At 31.2% G+C, this 17,231-nt stretch overlaps 3 protein-coding genes and 1 long non-coding RNA gene across 5 annotated transcripts; 1 reads left to right on the top strand and 3 right to left on the bottom strand.

The window, feature by feature from the left end:
* Positions 1 to 2,538: 2,538 nt before the first annotated feature.
* Positions 2,539 to 6,385, bottom strand: LOC140821625 (MYB-like transcription factor EOBII). Its single transcript, XM_073182163.1, has 3 exons — positions 6,168 to 6,385; positions 5,729 to 5,858; positions 2,539 to 3,097 (listed from the first exon to the last, which is right to left on the bottom strand). The coding sequence occupies exons 1-3, from the start codon at positions 6,304 to 6,306 to the stop codon at positions 2,770 to 2,772; spliced, it is 597 nt and encodes a 198-aa protein (XP_073038264.1). The 5' UTR covers positions 6,307 to 6,385; the 3' UTR covers positions 2,539 to 2,769.
* Positions 3,305 to 5,853, top strand: LOC140821627 (uncharacterized). The gene is made up of 2 exons (XR_012115791.1): positions 3,305 to 4,183; positions 4,323 to 5,853. It is a non-coding gene; the product is annotated as an uncharacterized lncRNA (long non-coding RNA).
* A 4,167-nt stretch (positions 6,386 to 10,552) lies between the features above and the next one.
* LOC140821608 (ADP-ribosylation factor 1-like) lies at positions 10,553 to 13,949 on the bottom strand. Of its 2 annotated transcripts, none has more exons than XM_073182141.1 (7): positions 13,832 to 13,949; positions 12,867 to 13,040; positions 12,311 to 12,381; positions 11,850 to 11,969; positions 11,434 to 11,552; positions 11,076 to 11,157; positions 10,553 to 10,852 (listed from the first exon to the last, which is right to left on the bottom strand). In XM_073182141.1, the coding sequence occupies exons 2-7, from the start codon at positions 13,012 to 13,014 to the stop codon at positions 10,847 to 10,849; spliced, it is 546 nt and encodes a 181-aa protein (XP_073038242.1). In that variant the 5' UTR covers positions 13,015 to 13,040; positions 13,832 to 13,949; the 3' UTR covers positions 10,553 to 10,846. The 2 variants fall into 2 exon arrangements, with proteins under 2 accessions (XP_073038242.1, XP_073038243.1); XM_073182142.1 differs by having other exon boundaries at positions 12,867 to 13,031; positions 13,822 to 13,938.
* Positions 13,950 to 15,495: 1,546 nt separating this feature from the next.
* LOC140821622 (polygalacturonase At1g48100-like) lies at positions 15,496 to 16,783 on the bottom strand. The gene is made up of 4 exons (XM_073182160.1): positions 16,775 to 16,783; positions 16,492 to 16,699; positions 16,223 to 16,413; positions 15,496 to 16,000 (listed from the first exon to the last, which is right to left on the bottom strand). Exons 1-4 carry the CDS (start codon positions 16,781 to 16,783, stop codon positions 15,644 to 15,646), a joined length of 765 nt encoding a protein of 254 aa, XP_073038261.1. The 3' UTR covers positions 15,496 to 15,643.
* Positions 16,784 to 17,231: the final 448 nt, after the last annotated feature.

The raw sequence follows: 17,231 nt of genomic DNA, 5'->3' as shown, positions 1-17,231 counted from the left end.
TTAACTATGAGACATATCAACCCTACTGACATCCACAATAAAAAAGTAACACTCTTAGCATAAAAATTAATATTTTTTCATGGATGACCCAAAAAAGAAATCTGTCTCACAAAATACAACCTGTGAGACCGACTCACACAAATTTTTGTCATTAATCTATCGCTAAAAACTTTAATGGAGATGATTGATCAGTGTCCCTCCGGTTAGATTCCATGGTACAAACTTAAAAGCCATAATCAAAATATGAAAGAAAAACCCTTTTGCAGGGATGGACGACAAGCTAATTAAGTCAATTGCAAATCGATGAGAAAGTCAATTACAACAAATGGAGAAATAAGCTTATATGCGTAGGCTACAATTTACAAAGCAACTAGCTAGGAAACAACCAATCTATCCTTACAAACCAAGCCCATATATTCAATAGCTTCAATGGGTCTAGACACATAATTTATCGGTCCAGTGGCCTCCAAACCAAGCCCATATATTCAATAGGCCCGAGTAAGATCCGATTCACTGGTTTTTTTTTTAAGGATCTGGTTTATTTATTTACGAACTATTGGATAATTTAATATATTTAACAGAAATATATTTTAGCGTAAAATATAATTTTTTAATAATAAAAAAATATATTTATGAAATAATATGTAAGATGAATTTTAAACAAAGTATGAATAATATTAAAATTAGAAAAAAAGATAATTTAGATGGCTATATTTGTTGCCCATGTGACATGTATTTATTTTCACGTGACAGCTATCCTTTAACATTTGAAAAACGTGAGTTAAAAGAAATGAATGGTCCGAATTTGTGCTTGTTTCTTTCGTGTAACTTTTGTACTATGAAAGCCCACAACTAAATTTCTTATTGCTTTGTCATTCCCATATAATATCACTAATCAATTTAGTTTCATATGAGTGAGAATTTGTATGCAACGAAACTACAATTTTGAATTCTAATTTTTATTTTTTCGTTCGAACTCGACGATCGATCGAGTTAGTGTTAGCTCCCGAACGATATTTCAAACATAGATCTTGGTTGTATAGAACAATATAGTTTGCACTAAATTTAAAAAATTTATTTTATTTTGTTACAAAAAAAAATGTAATGTTGATGCTCCTCCATATCTTGTCCTTAAATAAAGCTGAAAAAAGTTATATATTGAACTCAAAGCGTCACGTGAATATTTCCAGTTTAAGAAATATAGAGTTAGGCACAAGTCAAATTTTTATATTCACGAGATCAAGCTGTCCTATATAAAAAGCCAGATTGAATTTTACCATAATTGGTTACGCCTTTACACGTGCCTATTTTCCTATAGTCCAGTTCGGTATTTGTCCCCCTACGTTGTATCTATGTTACACGTGGAGCTTCATGTCTGTTGTATTTTTTTCGGGAAATTTGGCTTCAGTCCCCAGCCGCCGTTTTTCTTTGTTTTCAGTCCCTAGGTACTTTTTTAGTACCACATTTCCACATGAAGTGTACCACATTTCCACATGAAATGTACCACATTTTGTATGAAATAGTACCACAATTTTGTGGGTAGGGAGTGAATGCAAAGAAATATTATGATTGGGGATTTTTCAATAACTTCCCCTATTTTTTTACCCTAAAATATCATATTTGATGCATGTGCTTAATTTTCTTATAGATAAGATATATCACTTCTTAGATTCTCAAGCCTATATATTCTCACAAAATATTGGAAAAAATTTATGTGAGATGATCTTACGGGTCGTATTTTGTGAGACAGATCTTTTATTTGTGTCATCCATGAAAAATATTACTTTTTATGCTGAGAGTATTACTTTTTATTGTGAATATCGGTAGGGTTGACTCATTTCATAGATAAAGATTTGTGAGACCGTCTCACAAGAAATCTACTCTAAAATACTTGGATTTAGTCACATTAAACTTAATTTCTTTAATTTACACAAAACCTTCATTATTTTTTAAACGTGAGAGATGGGACGACGACTCTTCGGTAGAAACAAAAGTTGATATTGACAATACTTAAAGTCGGTTTATATATTGTGATTAAATTAATGTTGTCTATATGTCACATGAATATATCCAACTGTCAAAACCCTAGCTATAATAGTCATTTACCTAGTAATCAATAATGGAAAATAAATTTTTTGTCAATTAATTTGTCTAATTTTTTTTTTGGCACACTAATTTTTAATTTCGATCTAAATGTTGACGTGACCATTAAAAATATTAATTTTCATCTAAAAATGTGATTTGACATTGATAAACATCAGAAATTGATTCTATATGTGATGTCGTGTTAACATTTGGAGCAAAATAACCAAAATTTTAAAGTTAATGTAACAAAACAAAAATTTGAAAATTTAGTTGACAAAAAAAAAATGAGAAAATTAATGAACTAAAAAAGTATTTTCCCAATCAACAAGCTAAGTTATCAAGAAGATTAATTATTATATTAATAATACCAAAAAAAAGACATAATTATTAACATGCAAACTAGAGTTTTCAGTAGTAATTAAATTCATCAACAAAAATGTCATAATTAATTAATTATCACAAGAAAACCGTATATAGCTTAGCATATATAATTTACATTCATCCATCATCATTCAATATTATATTACAATCATCATGACTTAATTAAGCTCTAGAAATTTAGGAGAATAATACTATATATTATATCAACTTATCATAATTTAAAAACAATATACTAGGCTTGGGGAGTTGGTTTAATTTTAAATAAAATATTATATGAACCAATTTTTACTATTGATTCTATAATTATTCTCCATTAAGTAACTGCATGGACCAGAGATCCTCCATACTCCACATGTTGTCGTTTGATACAGTAGGTGCAGTTGGAAAAGGGCCTTGATGGAATAACATTTCCATATTTGGGTGAATCGGAGGAGAGTACGACTCGACTGCATGAGTACCCGTAGGGTAGCAACCGGACATTTGGCTCGTGCTCGCTTGATCGAGGCCGTGATCCGGATTCGGCCCTGCGAATGCCTCAGCCTGCTTGATATGCTTCTGGATGCGAGTCCTCCAGTAGTTCTTGATTTCGTTATCTGTTCTTCCAGGGAGATGCTTCGCAATTTTCGACCACCTGCACGCTGGTATATGTTAAATAACGCAATTTTCGTAGATTATACGATGTCAAAAATTCCCTATATTATTTTCAAAATCCATTATTTGACTTAATTTGCACAGCGGGCGGATCGGTTTGCGAGTACGTAAAATTCGAGTTGGAGTACTTACTTGATCGATATGATATTCTATGAGGAACTGTGAGATGATCATCGAGAGACTATATACGAAATGGATTAGTATTAGATGCAAGTTAAGAATTTTGATAAGTATGACAAAATTATATAATTAATGGCAATAAAGAAAGGCCAATTATTATCTGTTTTTAAAGAAAAATATTAATCTACATATCTATATTATTTATACTATTATATATAGTATATGTCATCTAGAGCATATCGTTTTTTGTTTCCCAAATTATCCTAACACCAACATTTTTTTTCTCGAAATTGTCATTGCAACTTATTTTCAATATTACGCCTCTCAAATTACACTATGACCCCTCACTAATTTCGGCCGATTATTATTATATTAAACATTATGCATTTAATAAAATTTTAAAAAATCTTATATAAATTATGATTATAATTTCACACACAACATGTGTCATGTGTTCATAATCTACTGGTAATTATAATTTATCTAGAAATGAATTTCACCTACAAAATTGATAATTCACCTGTAAATTACACACACACACACACAGATATAGATGTAAGAGTACGGTCCTTAGCTTCACTTCTCTCACAAAATAAAAGCACGTTTTTTATTATATTTCGACACGTTTTGTGGACAAGAATAAAATTCTAGCTAAACTTGCATGCTGTGGTTCGAATTCGAAGTTACAGATATTGCTCAAAATTATTTAAAGGAACACGATTTTAGATCAATTGAGCTGGAATCAGTTAATCTCACTCGATAAACTAGTGCTTTGATATGTTATCATTTCAGAACTATTTGAATATGATACCGTAACATTTTTGTTTTATTATTTTAATTTTTTTAGTTTCGGAAGAGAAACACGGTTATTAGAGATGGAACGCGATTCTCCGGTCAGTTATCGAAGAGCAGCCTTCCCGCAATGAAGATAGATATTGCAACCAAGGTTTGGAAATTTGAATCTACGGTCCAAGTACAATAAACATATATATATATATTCATGTTAAAGAAGAAATCAAAGAAATTTTATTTTTGTCAAGAAAAATAAGTAATAGTTGTATATATTGTATATTTCTCATTTACAGTGACACTGAAGATTGAAAAGTTCAAATGTTGCATGCATGCAGAAAGGTAGAACGTACGCCAATCAAGGGCAGTCTTATCCATAGGCATGTGTTCTATATATATGGTGAAATAAAGAAAGAAAATGGCCATATGGAGCTAGATGGAGGTTAGTTAATATCGGGTCTCAAATTCGAGATCTCGTTTTAAATTTCAGATTACGATGTCACCAATGTTGTTTTTGAAAAATAAAGCAAAAGTGAGAGGGGTCCATTGGTCCCGAAGAGCCAAAACACTTTGGTAGAAGTCTCTATCAGCAATTGGGATTTGGGAGCAACTCTTTCAAATCAGCACAGGAGGTGTTCCGATTGTGACTTACTCTATTGGGTTTTCTTCTTCTTCTTCTTCTTCTTTTTTTTTTTTTTATTTTATAATTATAAAATCGGATATTTGAATTTCGGCCCCTCCTCCACAACGTGTAAATGCAACATCTTTTTTTGGATTTTATAATTTTATTTTAATTTCCCACTTTAATTTTACTAATAGTGTCTCAATGCTGACAAAATCTTCATTAAACTCTTTATACATAAAAGAACTGAAAAATCGTGAAACCTTAATTAACTATACAATTTTTTGCTTCTATATATATATTTTTTTGTTTAAACTCAAGGATGGTGTACGCAAACCTAACTCTTATGTTATATACTAAATATTTGAGATTCTATTAATTTTGAAAAAAAAATTAGCTTGTTTTTTCATATAAAAAACGCATATCTATAATTGACATATAGTTAAGTAAAGATACCCTAGTTCAACAAATTTTCAGATAATTGATTTGTGAAAAAAAGGGGGATATTTGAGAAAATAGACTTGATCAAGCGTTTTTTTGGTAAAATAACTTCCTTTAAGTGTATTTGAAATACTCTGTATAAGGTCAATTTGAAAAAAATAATATTTGCCAGGTCTTAGATAGAAAATATCCCGAAAAAAAGATGTACCTTGTAATAACTTATTTTTTTTAAATATATTGAAGATATTTTTGGTATCCAATCAAATTTCTCTTGGAGATTCGATATATATTGCAGCCATGATTTCTATTTCCCATGTTTGATTTAAAATCATAGTACATCAAAAAGAAAGAATATTCTATCCCACCTCTCTCCAAATCTAGTTCTCACTTCTCTATTTGTTTCAGAACCAAGAAATGCGCACGAGCTTAAATTGAGTGAGAACAACTTGCGGAGAACATTTGTCCACACGAACTTAGGGAATGATTCCGTGGATCAAAGTATTGGAGGAGGGAAATAAAAACCATTTTTTCTCAATAATTAATATGATGTTTTGGTATTTTATTTGTTTGTTTATTAATATTTTGGCAAAAAAAATGATACACTGACTAGCAAAACCCTACAAAACTTGAAGAACATACCTGTTTCCCCACTTAGCATGTAGCTCCATGATCAAGAGTTGCTCCTCCGCCGTTATATTCCCTCTTCGAACATCTGGCCGGAGATAATTAAGCCACCGGAGGCGGCAGCTTTTTCCGGTACGTTTAAGCCCTTCGACCAAAACAGTTTAAAAGAATGGCCATTAGGGTTTTCAATGGATAAACATCATTTTAAAAAAAAAACCACTATCTTGATGATTCTGGTTTTCTCTATGCTACATGAAACAAATGCACAATTTTTATTAAATCGGCCCTAGTGAACAATCTCCGCCTTCATTAGAAAATTTTCATATATATTAACTTTTTTTTTAACCGAAATAAGCTAGTTATATTTATTTTCCTTTGAAATATCTTACGTTCGGTAATGATCTGAAATTTTTTGAGTCTAGCACAGTTACATGAACATAAATCGATTAATTACCTGCAGATCGAGCGAGGGAATTCCAAACACCTTCGCCATGATTAGCGATATAATTTATGAGAATCAAATCTTCTTCCATAGTCCATGGCCCTTTCCTCACTTCCACCTCTTCTTGAGAATTGCATGGCTTCTTATCCATCTTTGAAGAGAGAAAATAAATTAATTAATTAAAGAGAGAGTTGAAAAAAAAAAAAAGAGAAGTTATTTGACGAAGATAATGAAGATGGTGTAGCTCAATTTATAGAGATTGGGAAGTTAAAGATAATTTTTAATTTGCAAATTGAATGAGCTTTTTTAATTGAAAGACAAAAATGGAGCTTTTAACCTAACTTTGTTTTTATACCTATAATTAGAATATCAATTTTGCTAGGTTAAAGATTGCGTACATGATAAGGGGCGGATCCAGGATTTTCGGGGATAAAAATGAAAAAATGAGAAAAAGTTAATCAACTTCATGAAATTGTGCGTGGTGAAACTCGAATCTTTAAAATTGTAAGTATAATTTTTTTTTAAAAAAAATTTGTTGATTATATTTATGTAATTCAACATCGATAGACTCATAATTTTGATAAGGACAACTTAGATTGTTGTACAAAAATTCATGTATTGTTATATATTGAGAAAATATAAATTTGTGAGCATAGCTTAAACTTAATGTATCATGTAGAACTTAAAAAGAATCATTGAAGATCTATGATTTTAATATTATGCTAATTTCTTCAAAATATAAACTTAAAATATTTTAGAAATACAGCTTCTTTTTTTTTTTTTTCTTTTTTCTTTTCTTTTTTTTTTTATTTTTTGAAGGGTGTAATACAGCTTCAATTGCATGCATATAATATGTGGATTAATTACCCAAAATTTGATAGCAATCTATAGCTAAATCTATCTTTCATGATTCATATATACAATATTAATAATGAATCCGCTTTTGTAATATATACAATTTTTTTTTCCGAATAAATATAACTCGATCGTCGCTAGTTTAACATGTTCGCAGCTAGAAATTAGTGTTATGTGTGTGTGTTTATTTTTCTTAACGTTTTCACTGGAAAAATGTTGTATACTTAAAAAAGTAAATTTTGAAGATTTAATTAGACAAATGAATGATAAAGGGCGTGTCAAATTAGGTTTACATGGAAATCATTTTTATTGTATTAAGATACTTGTCTAGAGTTAAGTAATTGATATTAAATTAATTGTATTTAATTATTGACTATTGACATGTCCCCCCAATCATATTTACTTGCCGAGTGACTCCAAACAAGGATAATTGTCCTTCTTAATTTGAATTGGAAAAAAAATAAATTTTAATACATTGTGTCATATTTTCTATTAAATTTTGGCCATATAACTTCCATGTTTTCACTTGTTATCAAATAATTCACGATTTTAGTCCGCTTATTTGTACTTTTTTACATTTTTAGTTCATTTTAATTGGAACGGTGACGTGGAGACGGAAAATGATAACGTAATGACACCGAAAAATAATGACATGACACCAAAGATTGTCGATGCATGTTGCTCTGTACATTGAGCAATTCCATGAACAAATGACTAAAATTGAAAAAAAAAAAGTGCAAATCATCGAACTAAAATTATAAATTGTCCCATAATATCGAGAAAAAAAAACATACAAGTTAAATGATTAAAAAAATGTAATTTCCTCTTTTCTCAACAAATTTCATGACTAAGCCATTATCTGAGGGATCAATACTCTGGTGTAACAACCAAACAATGTGAGTAATTAATGGAGGTTTGATCGTGTCGAGTTTATTGCCTCGAAATCATTTAATTTGCGACGAAAAACATTAGTTATTCTATGCAAATATGGTATAAATTTTTATCTAAAAAATCGGCTTCGACATTATTTTAATATGTTTCTTATTATTTTAATTTTACTTTATGTTTCGAATATCGCACGTTCCTTTTTAGTTGTAATAATAAACGTTTCAATGTTCCATTAATAAAATGTACTAATATATAATTAATTTTGGAATTTTTGTGACAATATATATATATATATATATATATATATATATATATATATATATATATATAGAGAGAGAGAGAGAGAGAGAGAGCCATTTAATCAAGGTAGTTTGGCTAGGTCTTTTTGTATTTACATTTCTTGCATTGCAAATTTGTTTATGTTGCAGAGTAGGTCTATTGTAAGATGGTCTCACGGATCTTTATTCGTGAGAGGTGACAATTTTTCTTATATTTACAATAAAAAGTAATAATTTTGTCATAAAAATAATATTTATTCATGGGTCAATTAAATAGAATATCTATTTCACAAAATTGATATGTGAGATTGTCTCACATAATTTTTTGTGTATGTTGTAATACCAAATAAATAAGCGACATAATTTCAAAATCTAAGATAAAATCATAAATATTTACTCAATTAGTAACCAAGGAATGTAATACCACTGTACATGATAAAACACTAGTGTGGTATAAATTTTAGTAATGGTAAGTAGTTTTATGTAAAAGATTCAGATCTTAAATTCAGAATTTTAGAGATAATTTTTTTTTTATAATTTATATATATATAGCTATTTTATAATCAAACTGTAGCATATGGGTACTAATACATAAAACACAAAAAAAATCGATAAATTAATTTATTAAAAAAATAAAATTAAGAATATTGAATATTAATGAACATGGTGACTATTCATGCATCAAATTAATGAAAATCTTCCTCTTTTTTCTGCATGAGAAAGGGTAATTAACTAGAACCACATATTATCCTTTATAAATGTTCGCCACATGTAATGTAGCTAAGTAAGACTACACTGAATCATGAGCATAATTATGATACCATTTTTGGTAATTTAATTTCGATTAAGAAAATCAATTTTCGGAGCAATTGATTCACACTCTTTCTAAAAAGGGAATGCCTTTGAATGAGACTGTGGACTTAAAAGTAATGATTAATTAATGTGTTGTTGTAAAGTTAGAGGGTTCATTGTCTGTCTTGTGATGTTTCTTCATTAATTCCTGATCACAATTCTATTTGTGGCTTAAAAATGGATCACGCTAATTGGCTTTCATATAACAAAAAATATATATATATTTCCTTTTTCTTTTCTTTTCACCAAAAATTTGAAAACTTACAACTTATCGATGACTTGTAGCTCGTTTAACACCGAGTTTGGAATCATGTATCAGATTCAAAACTCAGTCGTAACGAAGCTCCAAATATTTTATCCACCGATATGTTCTTACCACGGTATCACCAACACAATATTCCATTGCTATATTTTTTTTTAAAAAAAAGTCAGATCTTTTATTTTCTTATATTCGTTTCTCTTTTGTAAGATATTTTTCCCCATCTGCTCGGAGTGTACGTAGCGTGTGTTTTTCGTATTTTCCATCACTTTTTTTGGAGCATTTCAATTGCTTGGTGTTAATTAGTGTACTTGGTGTCCGGTCATTTGACGTTTATTTATTTTTGATTATGAACAAAAACCTAACTTGTATTCTATCATTGTAATGGTCAGTCTTTTTTGGTACCCATGTACAAAAACACAAAAAACAAAAAAGGAGTAAAAATCTACAAGTAAGCTAGGGCCCCGAGAATTACAGAATCAAGAAAATCATAAAATTTCTATCTTCTGAGAATAAAACTTTTTGATTTTGGTAAAAATTAATGATTCGCAAAGTGATTTTTTCGACAAGAAAAAAAGATGGCGATAGTTACACCAAAAAATTAAGATTTAAATTGAATAGATCGATGTAAGTGTCAACTTAATTACCTAACTAGAAAAAAACAGCCCAGCTCAATCCTTAAAGTTTTGCGCGAAGAAAAACGATTTTTATTGTTATTTCCTTTTACCTAATTATGTGACATAAGATCATACGTATAGTCACAAAAGACTTGGCTGATATTTAATATGTAATAATGAATTTTATAAAATTGACAAAAGGGTTTTGTAGACAATTTAGTAGTTTGGTAGGAAAGAGCTGTATCATTATCCGCTGGTGAAATATAGTTTTGTCAAATTTGTCAACTTAAGCATTGTTGCCATAAATGGATCGGGAAATATCTTGAATAAATATAAAAGCTATAAACCATTTGTGCACAAATATTTTGATCTTGACGAAGCAAATGCAAATATCGATTTGTCCACATTCAACGATCTACTGCAGCCATACCACACTCTGATTAAACAAAGTTTATAAATATATTTATAAGGCTATGTTGGAATATATATTCTTTCGCTTGGCAAGAATATCAAGAAATTTGAAAAAAAAATAGATATTGACAATGTACAATTTGAAATAATTTTTAATTAGCAAGCTTAATTTGATAAATACATGGAGAACAAAGCCAATAACAATTTCTTAGCAGAACGAATGGACGAATCACGATCAAAAGGATAAAATACTAACTGATTTGAAAATTCTTCAGTCAAGAAAGAGTATTTTAACACAATGGTTCAAAAGCTTTTACCAAAAGTCTACTGGAGGAATATATAGCAGTCACAGCATAAAAAAAGAAAATCAACAGAATCTCTCAAAAAGAAAATCAACAGAATCATATGACAACAATAAACCGGAAGACGATATTATAAGATGTTACTCTAATGTTGCCACGTCCACAAAACACCCAGAAGCCAGTTTTTGAATCCAATCAAAAATCAACCAGCAACATAAAACCCTTCACCTTATGCCTGCGAAAAATAGATAATTGTAGACATTAATAAAACCAAGGCGGCGGTTAGTTATCGAAGCAATGAGACTTGAAAACCATTTAATTTTGTAGATAAGTTCAGAAGCACCAGAACCCTGGAACAAAAGGCCGGATGGCGTGGTCACATCTCTTTTTACAGATAAATTTCACACGGATAGGGTAGAATAATCTTTTAGAGCCAAAAGTTTATGTGCGAGAAATACCTTGCTAGCAATGTTGCTAGAAAGCCAATCAAGTCCTTCATAGAGACCCTCCCCAGAGGTTGCACATGTGCTCTGAATATACCTGTCAGGAGATATATTTCAATTCGTATAAAACATCAACTTTGGTGACAATATATAAAAGGAATACAAGAAAAATTATCAGTCTGTACAAATAAATAAAGTTGACAAAACTCTGCATTTTGGTTACACTGCTTACGCACATGCTAGTGGTTTCACTTGAACTTGAGCAAAAATTTAATGCACTGCTAGTAATTTCACTTGAACTTGAGCAAATTTTTAATGCATGAAACGGAAGTACTGAGTGCTGACACCAAATCAAACTGTAAGACAAGCCTACCAATGGCGTTGACGGAGAGAATGCAAACCCAGCTTATCAGTGATCTCTGCAGCATTCATTGCATTAGGAAGATCTTGCTTATTTGCAAATACCAGCAAGACAGCATCTCTCAACTCATCCTGACACAACAAAAATAAGCAACCAATAATATATATTAGAAACAAGAACATGAATGCATCAAAGCTATAGAGCATCGGTGGAGAAATCATAAATGCAGTTTCAGAAGACAAAATAGAAGAGCAGAGTCATCCAACATCTTCAGAACATGAGCAATGTCATATGTTTTGTAAAGCAGCATTAGCCATATGATGAAGAAAACAACTACCATTGTTAGAAAGGAATTATAGAAACTAGAAAGGCTTCCACATGCTAACTGACAGCAACATTAAAAACTAGCATAAAGAGAGGTGACATACCTCATTCAACATCCTATGCAATTCATCTCTTGCTTCAACGACTCGATCCCGGTCATTGCTATCAACCACAAAGATAAGCCCCTGAGTATTTTGGAAGTAATGCCTCCACAAAGGACGAATCTGAAAGAAAAGATAAGAGTTAATATTTTATGACATACACAGAAACACCTAGAGCGAACATCATAAATAAATAAGTTGCTGGAGATTATTAAATGTGTATACAACCAATAGCATCAGGCTGACATTAAAAGAGAACAATAAAGGATAAAAACAAAGAGACCAACACTGATCAATTTGGATATAAAAACTAGATGAAAAACTACTTGGATATAGGTCAACGAGAAAATAGTCCTCAAACTGAGCAACCAAAGTATCACATCCCACTAGTATTTTAATCACACTATTTACTCGACTGCCAATACAGTAATTTCATATTTGCAACAACAGAAAAAGAAGCTAACCTTGTCCTGACCACCAACATCCCAGACAGTAAAGCTAATATTTTTGTATTCCACTGTCTCGACATTAAATCCTTGAAGAAATAAACTAAGAATCAGAAACAGTCCCAGAAGTCAATAATGATTGAATTAAAGCAAAAACATTTGGAAACCAGTGCACCATCTTTCATATGTGTGCCCAATGTACCTAACTCATATTATAGACCATAAAATTCCCTGATCCACCTTTACTTCGACATTAATTTTATTTCGATGATGAAACAGAGATTTACTCATAAGACCATTTAATCTCGTATAAAAAGAAGATGAAACTGTATAAAGAAATAGTCAGAGAGACAACTATGCTACCACGGGGGGCATCTTTCTTGAAACATGAAAAGCAAAACAGGTCAGTTAACATCATACATACTACTAATCACCACAAGGTAAATTAAAGCCCATGACAGCAGACAAGGAACCACAATGGTAAAATATAAAGTTTAGAAAGCTATAAAAATGTGGAGATACAAACAGAGATGAAGTCAAAGTGTTACTGCCAAAACTGGCCAAAAGGACTCACCAATGGTTGGGATTGTAGTAACTATTTCCCCAAGCTTGAGCTTGTACAATATGGTGGTCTTACCAGCAGCATCAAGACCTACCATCAGAATTCGCATCTCTTTCTTAGCAAAAAGCCTGCTGAACAGCTTGGTGAATGTAAGTCCCATCTTTGTTGGGCTGCAAACTGATCACTCTGCATGGTTGGTAAATAAGAGGTAATTCAGTCAAGCCTGATCATCAAACGACCCTATCCCACTGATCACTAAAAAATGGTAATTATTCCTACCAGAAAACTAAAACAAATTGATAATAATTAAAAAAAATACAATCTGGAACACAATCAGAACTATGGAGTCTTTTAGCAAGCACAGTTATCATCACACAAGGGATTCACACTCATCTCCGATAAAACAATTGTTAAATCTGCATAAGAATTAAAGCAGAACCATTATCATTGCAAATCAGACGATTTAATCTGTAAATCTCGAGGAGCTAAATTAAGCTTAAAAGAGTCCCAAATCAGAAATAACTAAATACAATACCAGCAATTTAAACACGTTTACACAAATTCACGTGGAATCAAAGCATGAACTCCGAGATCATTCAACAGATTAATTGATCCACGAAACTCCGAATAAAGACTGAAAATGGGTCATCCGATAAATGATTCAACCCAAAAAATGACGTGTAAGGCGTCCACAATTCAAATAAATGGCTTAAATTGTACAGATCTAGCTGAAATACAAACAGACACTCAGATCGAATAAAAAACAATGCGAGTCAGACCATACATAGCGAGACGCAACACATAGATCGCAAATGAAGGAACTCATACACACACTGACACACACCGCAAAAAATTTCACCTTCCAGGGAACTTAATAATGGAAATTAATATGGATCTAGGGTTTATTTACTGAACGAAAGAGGAAAAAAATTAGAAAATGCTGTGCAGAGAAAAGAGGGGAGAAGACTCGAGTTTACCTCCGAAAGCTTCGCTGAAGACTCGAAATGAGAGAGAACGCGAAAGAGAAGGCAAAGGGAACGTAAATAGCAGGCAGTTGGTCGCCAATTAATGGCAGGCTGGTAATCCAAGTGGACGACACACACAAATATTTCGCAAAATATTATTAAAAATTAATGAAAAATTAATAAATATTTAAATTAAAAAAATAACATAATTATAAAAAATAAAATAAAAACTATTTTTTCGCTAATTCAAAAAAAAAATTAAATATAACTCATGTCGATTAATTTTTTTGGTTAATAATCACTATCATATATCAAAATTTTAAACTGTGTTACTTAAGGTAATGACATGATATTTATCGTGTTTAGTGTATTGATGTCGGTCACCAATCTTAATACATTTGTATTTCTTTAATATATATATGTTAAAATATTATATTTATTGTAAATATGAGTACCATTAAGTATGAATCTTCTACACAAATATGATAAAAGAAAAAACTACCCAATAATTTTCACTTATTAAAACTTAAGAGGAAAAGTAAATGAAAAAACACTTAATATTTCGTATGGTTTCCCTTTATTTCGTTTGGGTGAACTTTTTTTATTAATTCTTTTATTCGTTTGGGTGAATTTTAATTAATATCACATAAATTTTTTCTCACCTCATGAACCACTTAAAAAAAAATAGCGTCAAAAATCAACTTACAATGGGTTTATAATTGTATGAAAATCAAATTTGAACTAAACATGTGACTAAAATTTCATAACAAATTAGCATACAAAATTAAAATTGTAATTTTCCCAATAAATTAAAGTGGATTCGAATTTCCAATACAAAGTTTATAAAATAAAATTATTTTAGAAAGCGAGTTTTGCTCTTAAGTTAATTAGCTGTCATGGCAAATACAAATTTTATTCAACATTTATAATATAATTAACTCAAAATACATTAAAAAAAACATAATATGACATTTAAATAGAGCATGCATGATATTAAAATACAAAGGTATCATAGAATCGAATTATATAAGATTTAAGGATAAACAAATGACTATTACTTCTTTTTTTTTCTTTTTTATTTAGGAAAGTAAAAATATCTTTTATTAATCAATAAGTAATTATAACTCTAAATTGCAATTATCATTATTATTTTTAATTAATTTATTAATTATTTATTTGACAACTTATCCAACAAAAATAAAACAATATAAGAAAGATAAAAGAGTGGAGAAAGGAATGCTATGTTTTTATGCCCAAATATTTTCTAATTAAACAAATAAATAGTTTGAAATAGTTATATGAATAACTTGAAAAAAAGTAATGCCCAAATATGTTTTTATGCCCAAATATTTTTCTTGAATGCGGAAATTTTCTTGTCATATGCTCGGGTTGGGAGTGAGAAATATTGAGTGTATTGGTGTATACACTTGTTGTAATATTTCTTTCAGTTATAAAAGTTGCAGTGATCTGTGTACGTAGCCGTTGATTATTTTATTCGCAATTTTTTCGGTATTATATTATCATTGTGGTCGGCATCGGTGTCCCCCCAACACAACCATGTTAGATCAATGATGGATATTGCCGTGAATTTGAGTTCAGTTTCTGTAAACTAAATTTCACAGTTAGAATTTAAGTTCCAGTTCTGACTGTATCTGGTAAAAAAGTAGAGGAGAACAAAGACATATTAATCATGCTCATCAATACTAATTTATATTCGAATAATATTCTATATTGCTATGTCTTCTCATTTTTTGTTCTATCAGATAATTTGTGTGTGTTAAAACAGATAGAGGCCTTATCAATTTCCTCGCGGACCTCTCAACTTCAAAGAGACTGCAAACAATTACGTAAAGATGGCAATGTTTCGGTAAGTACTTCTCCATATGCGTTCGAACAATATGGCCCTTCATGGCTTCCCTTGGTTTTTGAAGGCTTTAGGTCAACACCTGCCACAATTAAATTTTTGCATGGCTCGTGCTCGCTGCACAGAAGAGAAACGGATGTGTGGGTATATGTCCCTGTTATATTCTGATAGGTTATGCCAGTTATCGCTACTGCTGAGGTGTCATCCTTGCAAGCCTTGTGTCCTTCACAGTAGTGTTGGTCTATGGTGATCGGAGTTTTAACATCTGACATCGTAATGTTCGAGAATGTAACATTACGCACCGACCCTGAGCCACCCTACACTTAAAAACAAGGCAGTGAGATAGATTTCTTGATATCTACTTCGGCTCTAGTCGTTCCATTTCCAGTGGAGCGATATCAAAAGCAAGCGGGGACTTCGAAAATAAAAAGATCGAGTCGACCCGATAATGGCTTGTGGCCCTTGTTATTGGAAAGTTAACCTTTCTTTTCGAATTTAGAAACATGAAAATTATAATATAATTTATGTTTTTTTCATACCTCCCAAGTCTTTATCCTTACTCCCGTCATCGAGTTTTGTACATTTGAATCATAAATTGCGATGTCTGAAACCAGAGCTTCAGTCTCATAACGTCCTAGACTCCCGATGCTGTATCCATGCCCAGGCCCACAATTCACCTGGTATACTTTTATATCGGAACACCCGGTCTGTATCGAAATACAATCATCTCCTACCATGATCAAATACAGCTCGTCAACATAAGCATTGATAACATTATTATTCCAAGAAGGAGGAGGATGAACTGTACCACAAGCGAGAGTGGAGTCGTGAATTTCAACATGTTGGCTGCGTGAGAGGTGAATCCCATCTGTGTTGGGGCTATTTCCAGGAGAGGAGACTGTGAAATTGAACACTTTAACTTGTTGGGAGTCCTCAAAATAAATGTGCATACGAGGACTGTTTTGTATTGTGATTCCTGTTACTGTCACCTTGAAACATTTCGAAATACTCACTGCCTGCCATGTAACAAAACATCTGTCACAATACTGTGGAATTCAATTTATATAATATATATGTTAAGAATAAGGTACGAGTCCCATCATACAAGATAATGTTTGATTCGTAAGATGAGATAATGAATGATACATTGATAATAAAATTACACGCGTTTTATAACTTTATATGTAGAATTTGAGATAAAGTTCCGATCGTTTATTACTTCGTCCAAAAGACAAGCTAGGCACGATATTAGTAGACCCTTGTCATTGTTGAGTATAAATTCAAAGATGATACTTACATGAGGTGCAAACAACCGGCCAAAATCTCTATCGGGATCCCACCAAACCTCGCCGTGTCCGTCAAATACGCCGCCGTTTCCTCTTATAGTTAACCCTTTTTTACACTCTCGAAATAAGATCCATTGATTCACATTTTTCTTCCAATCCACTTTTTTTAAAGAAGCGACGATTTTCCCATCCACCTAAACCACATCACATCTTTCCAATATTCAACATGTTACGTAATATTTATATATAATAATATTACGTC

Source organism: Primulina eburnea, unplaced genomic scaffold, assembly GCF_022965805.1.
Source record: "Primulina eburnea isolate SZY01 unplaced genomic scaffold, ASM2296580v1 ctg636_ERROPOS244172, whole genome shotgun sequence".
Classification (NCBI taxonomy): Eukaryota; Viridiplantae; Streptophyta; class Magnoliopsida; order Lamiales; family Gesneriaceae; genus Primulina; species Primulina eburnea.
The sequence above is the reverse complement of the archived record's forward strand: the minus strand, read 5'-3'. Positions and strand labels throughout refer to the sequence as shown.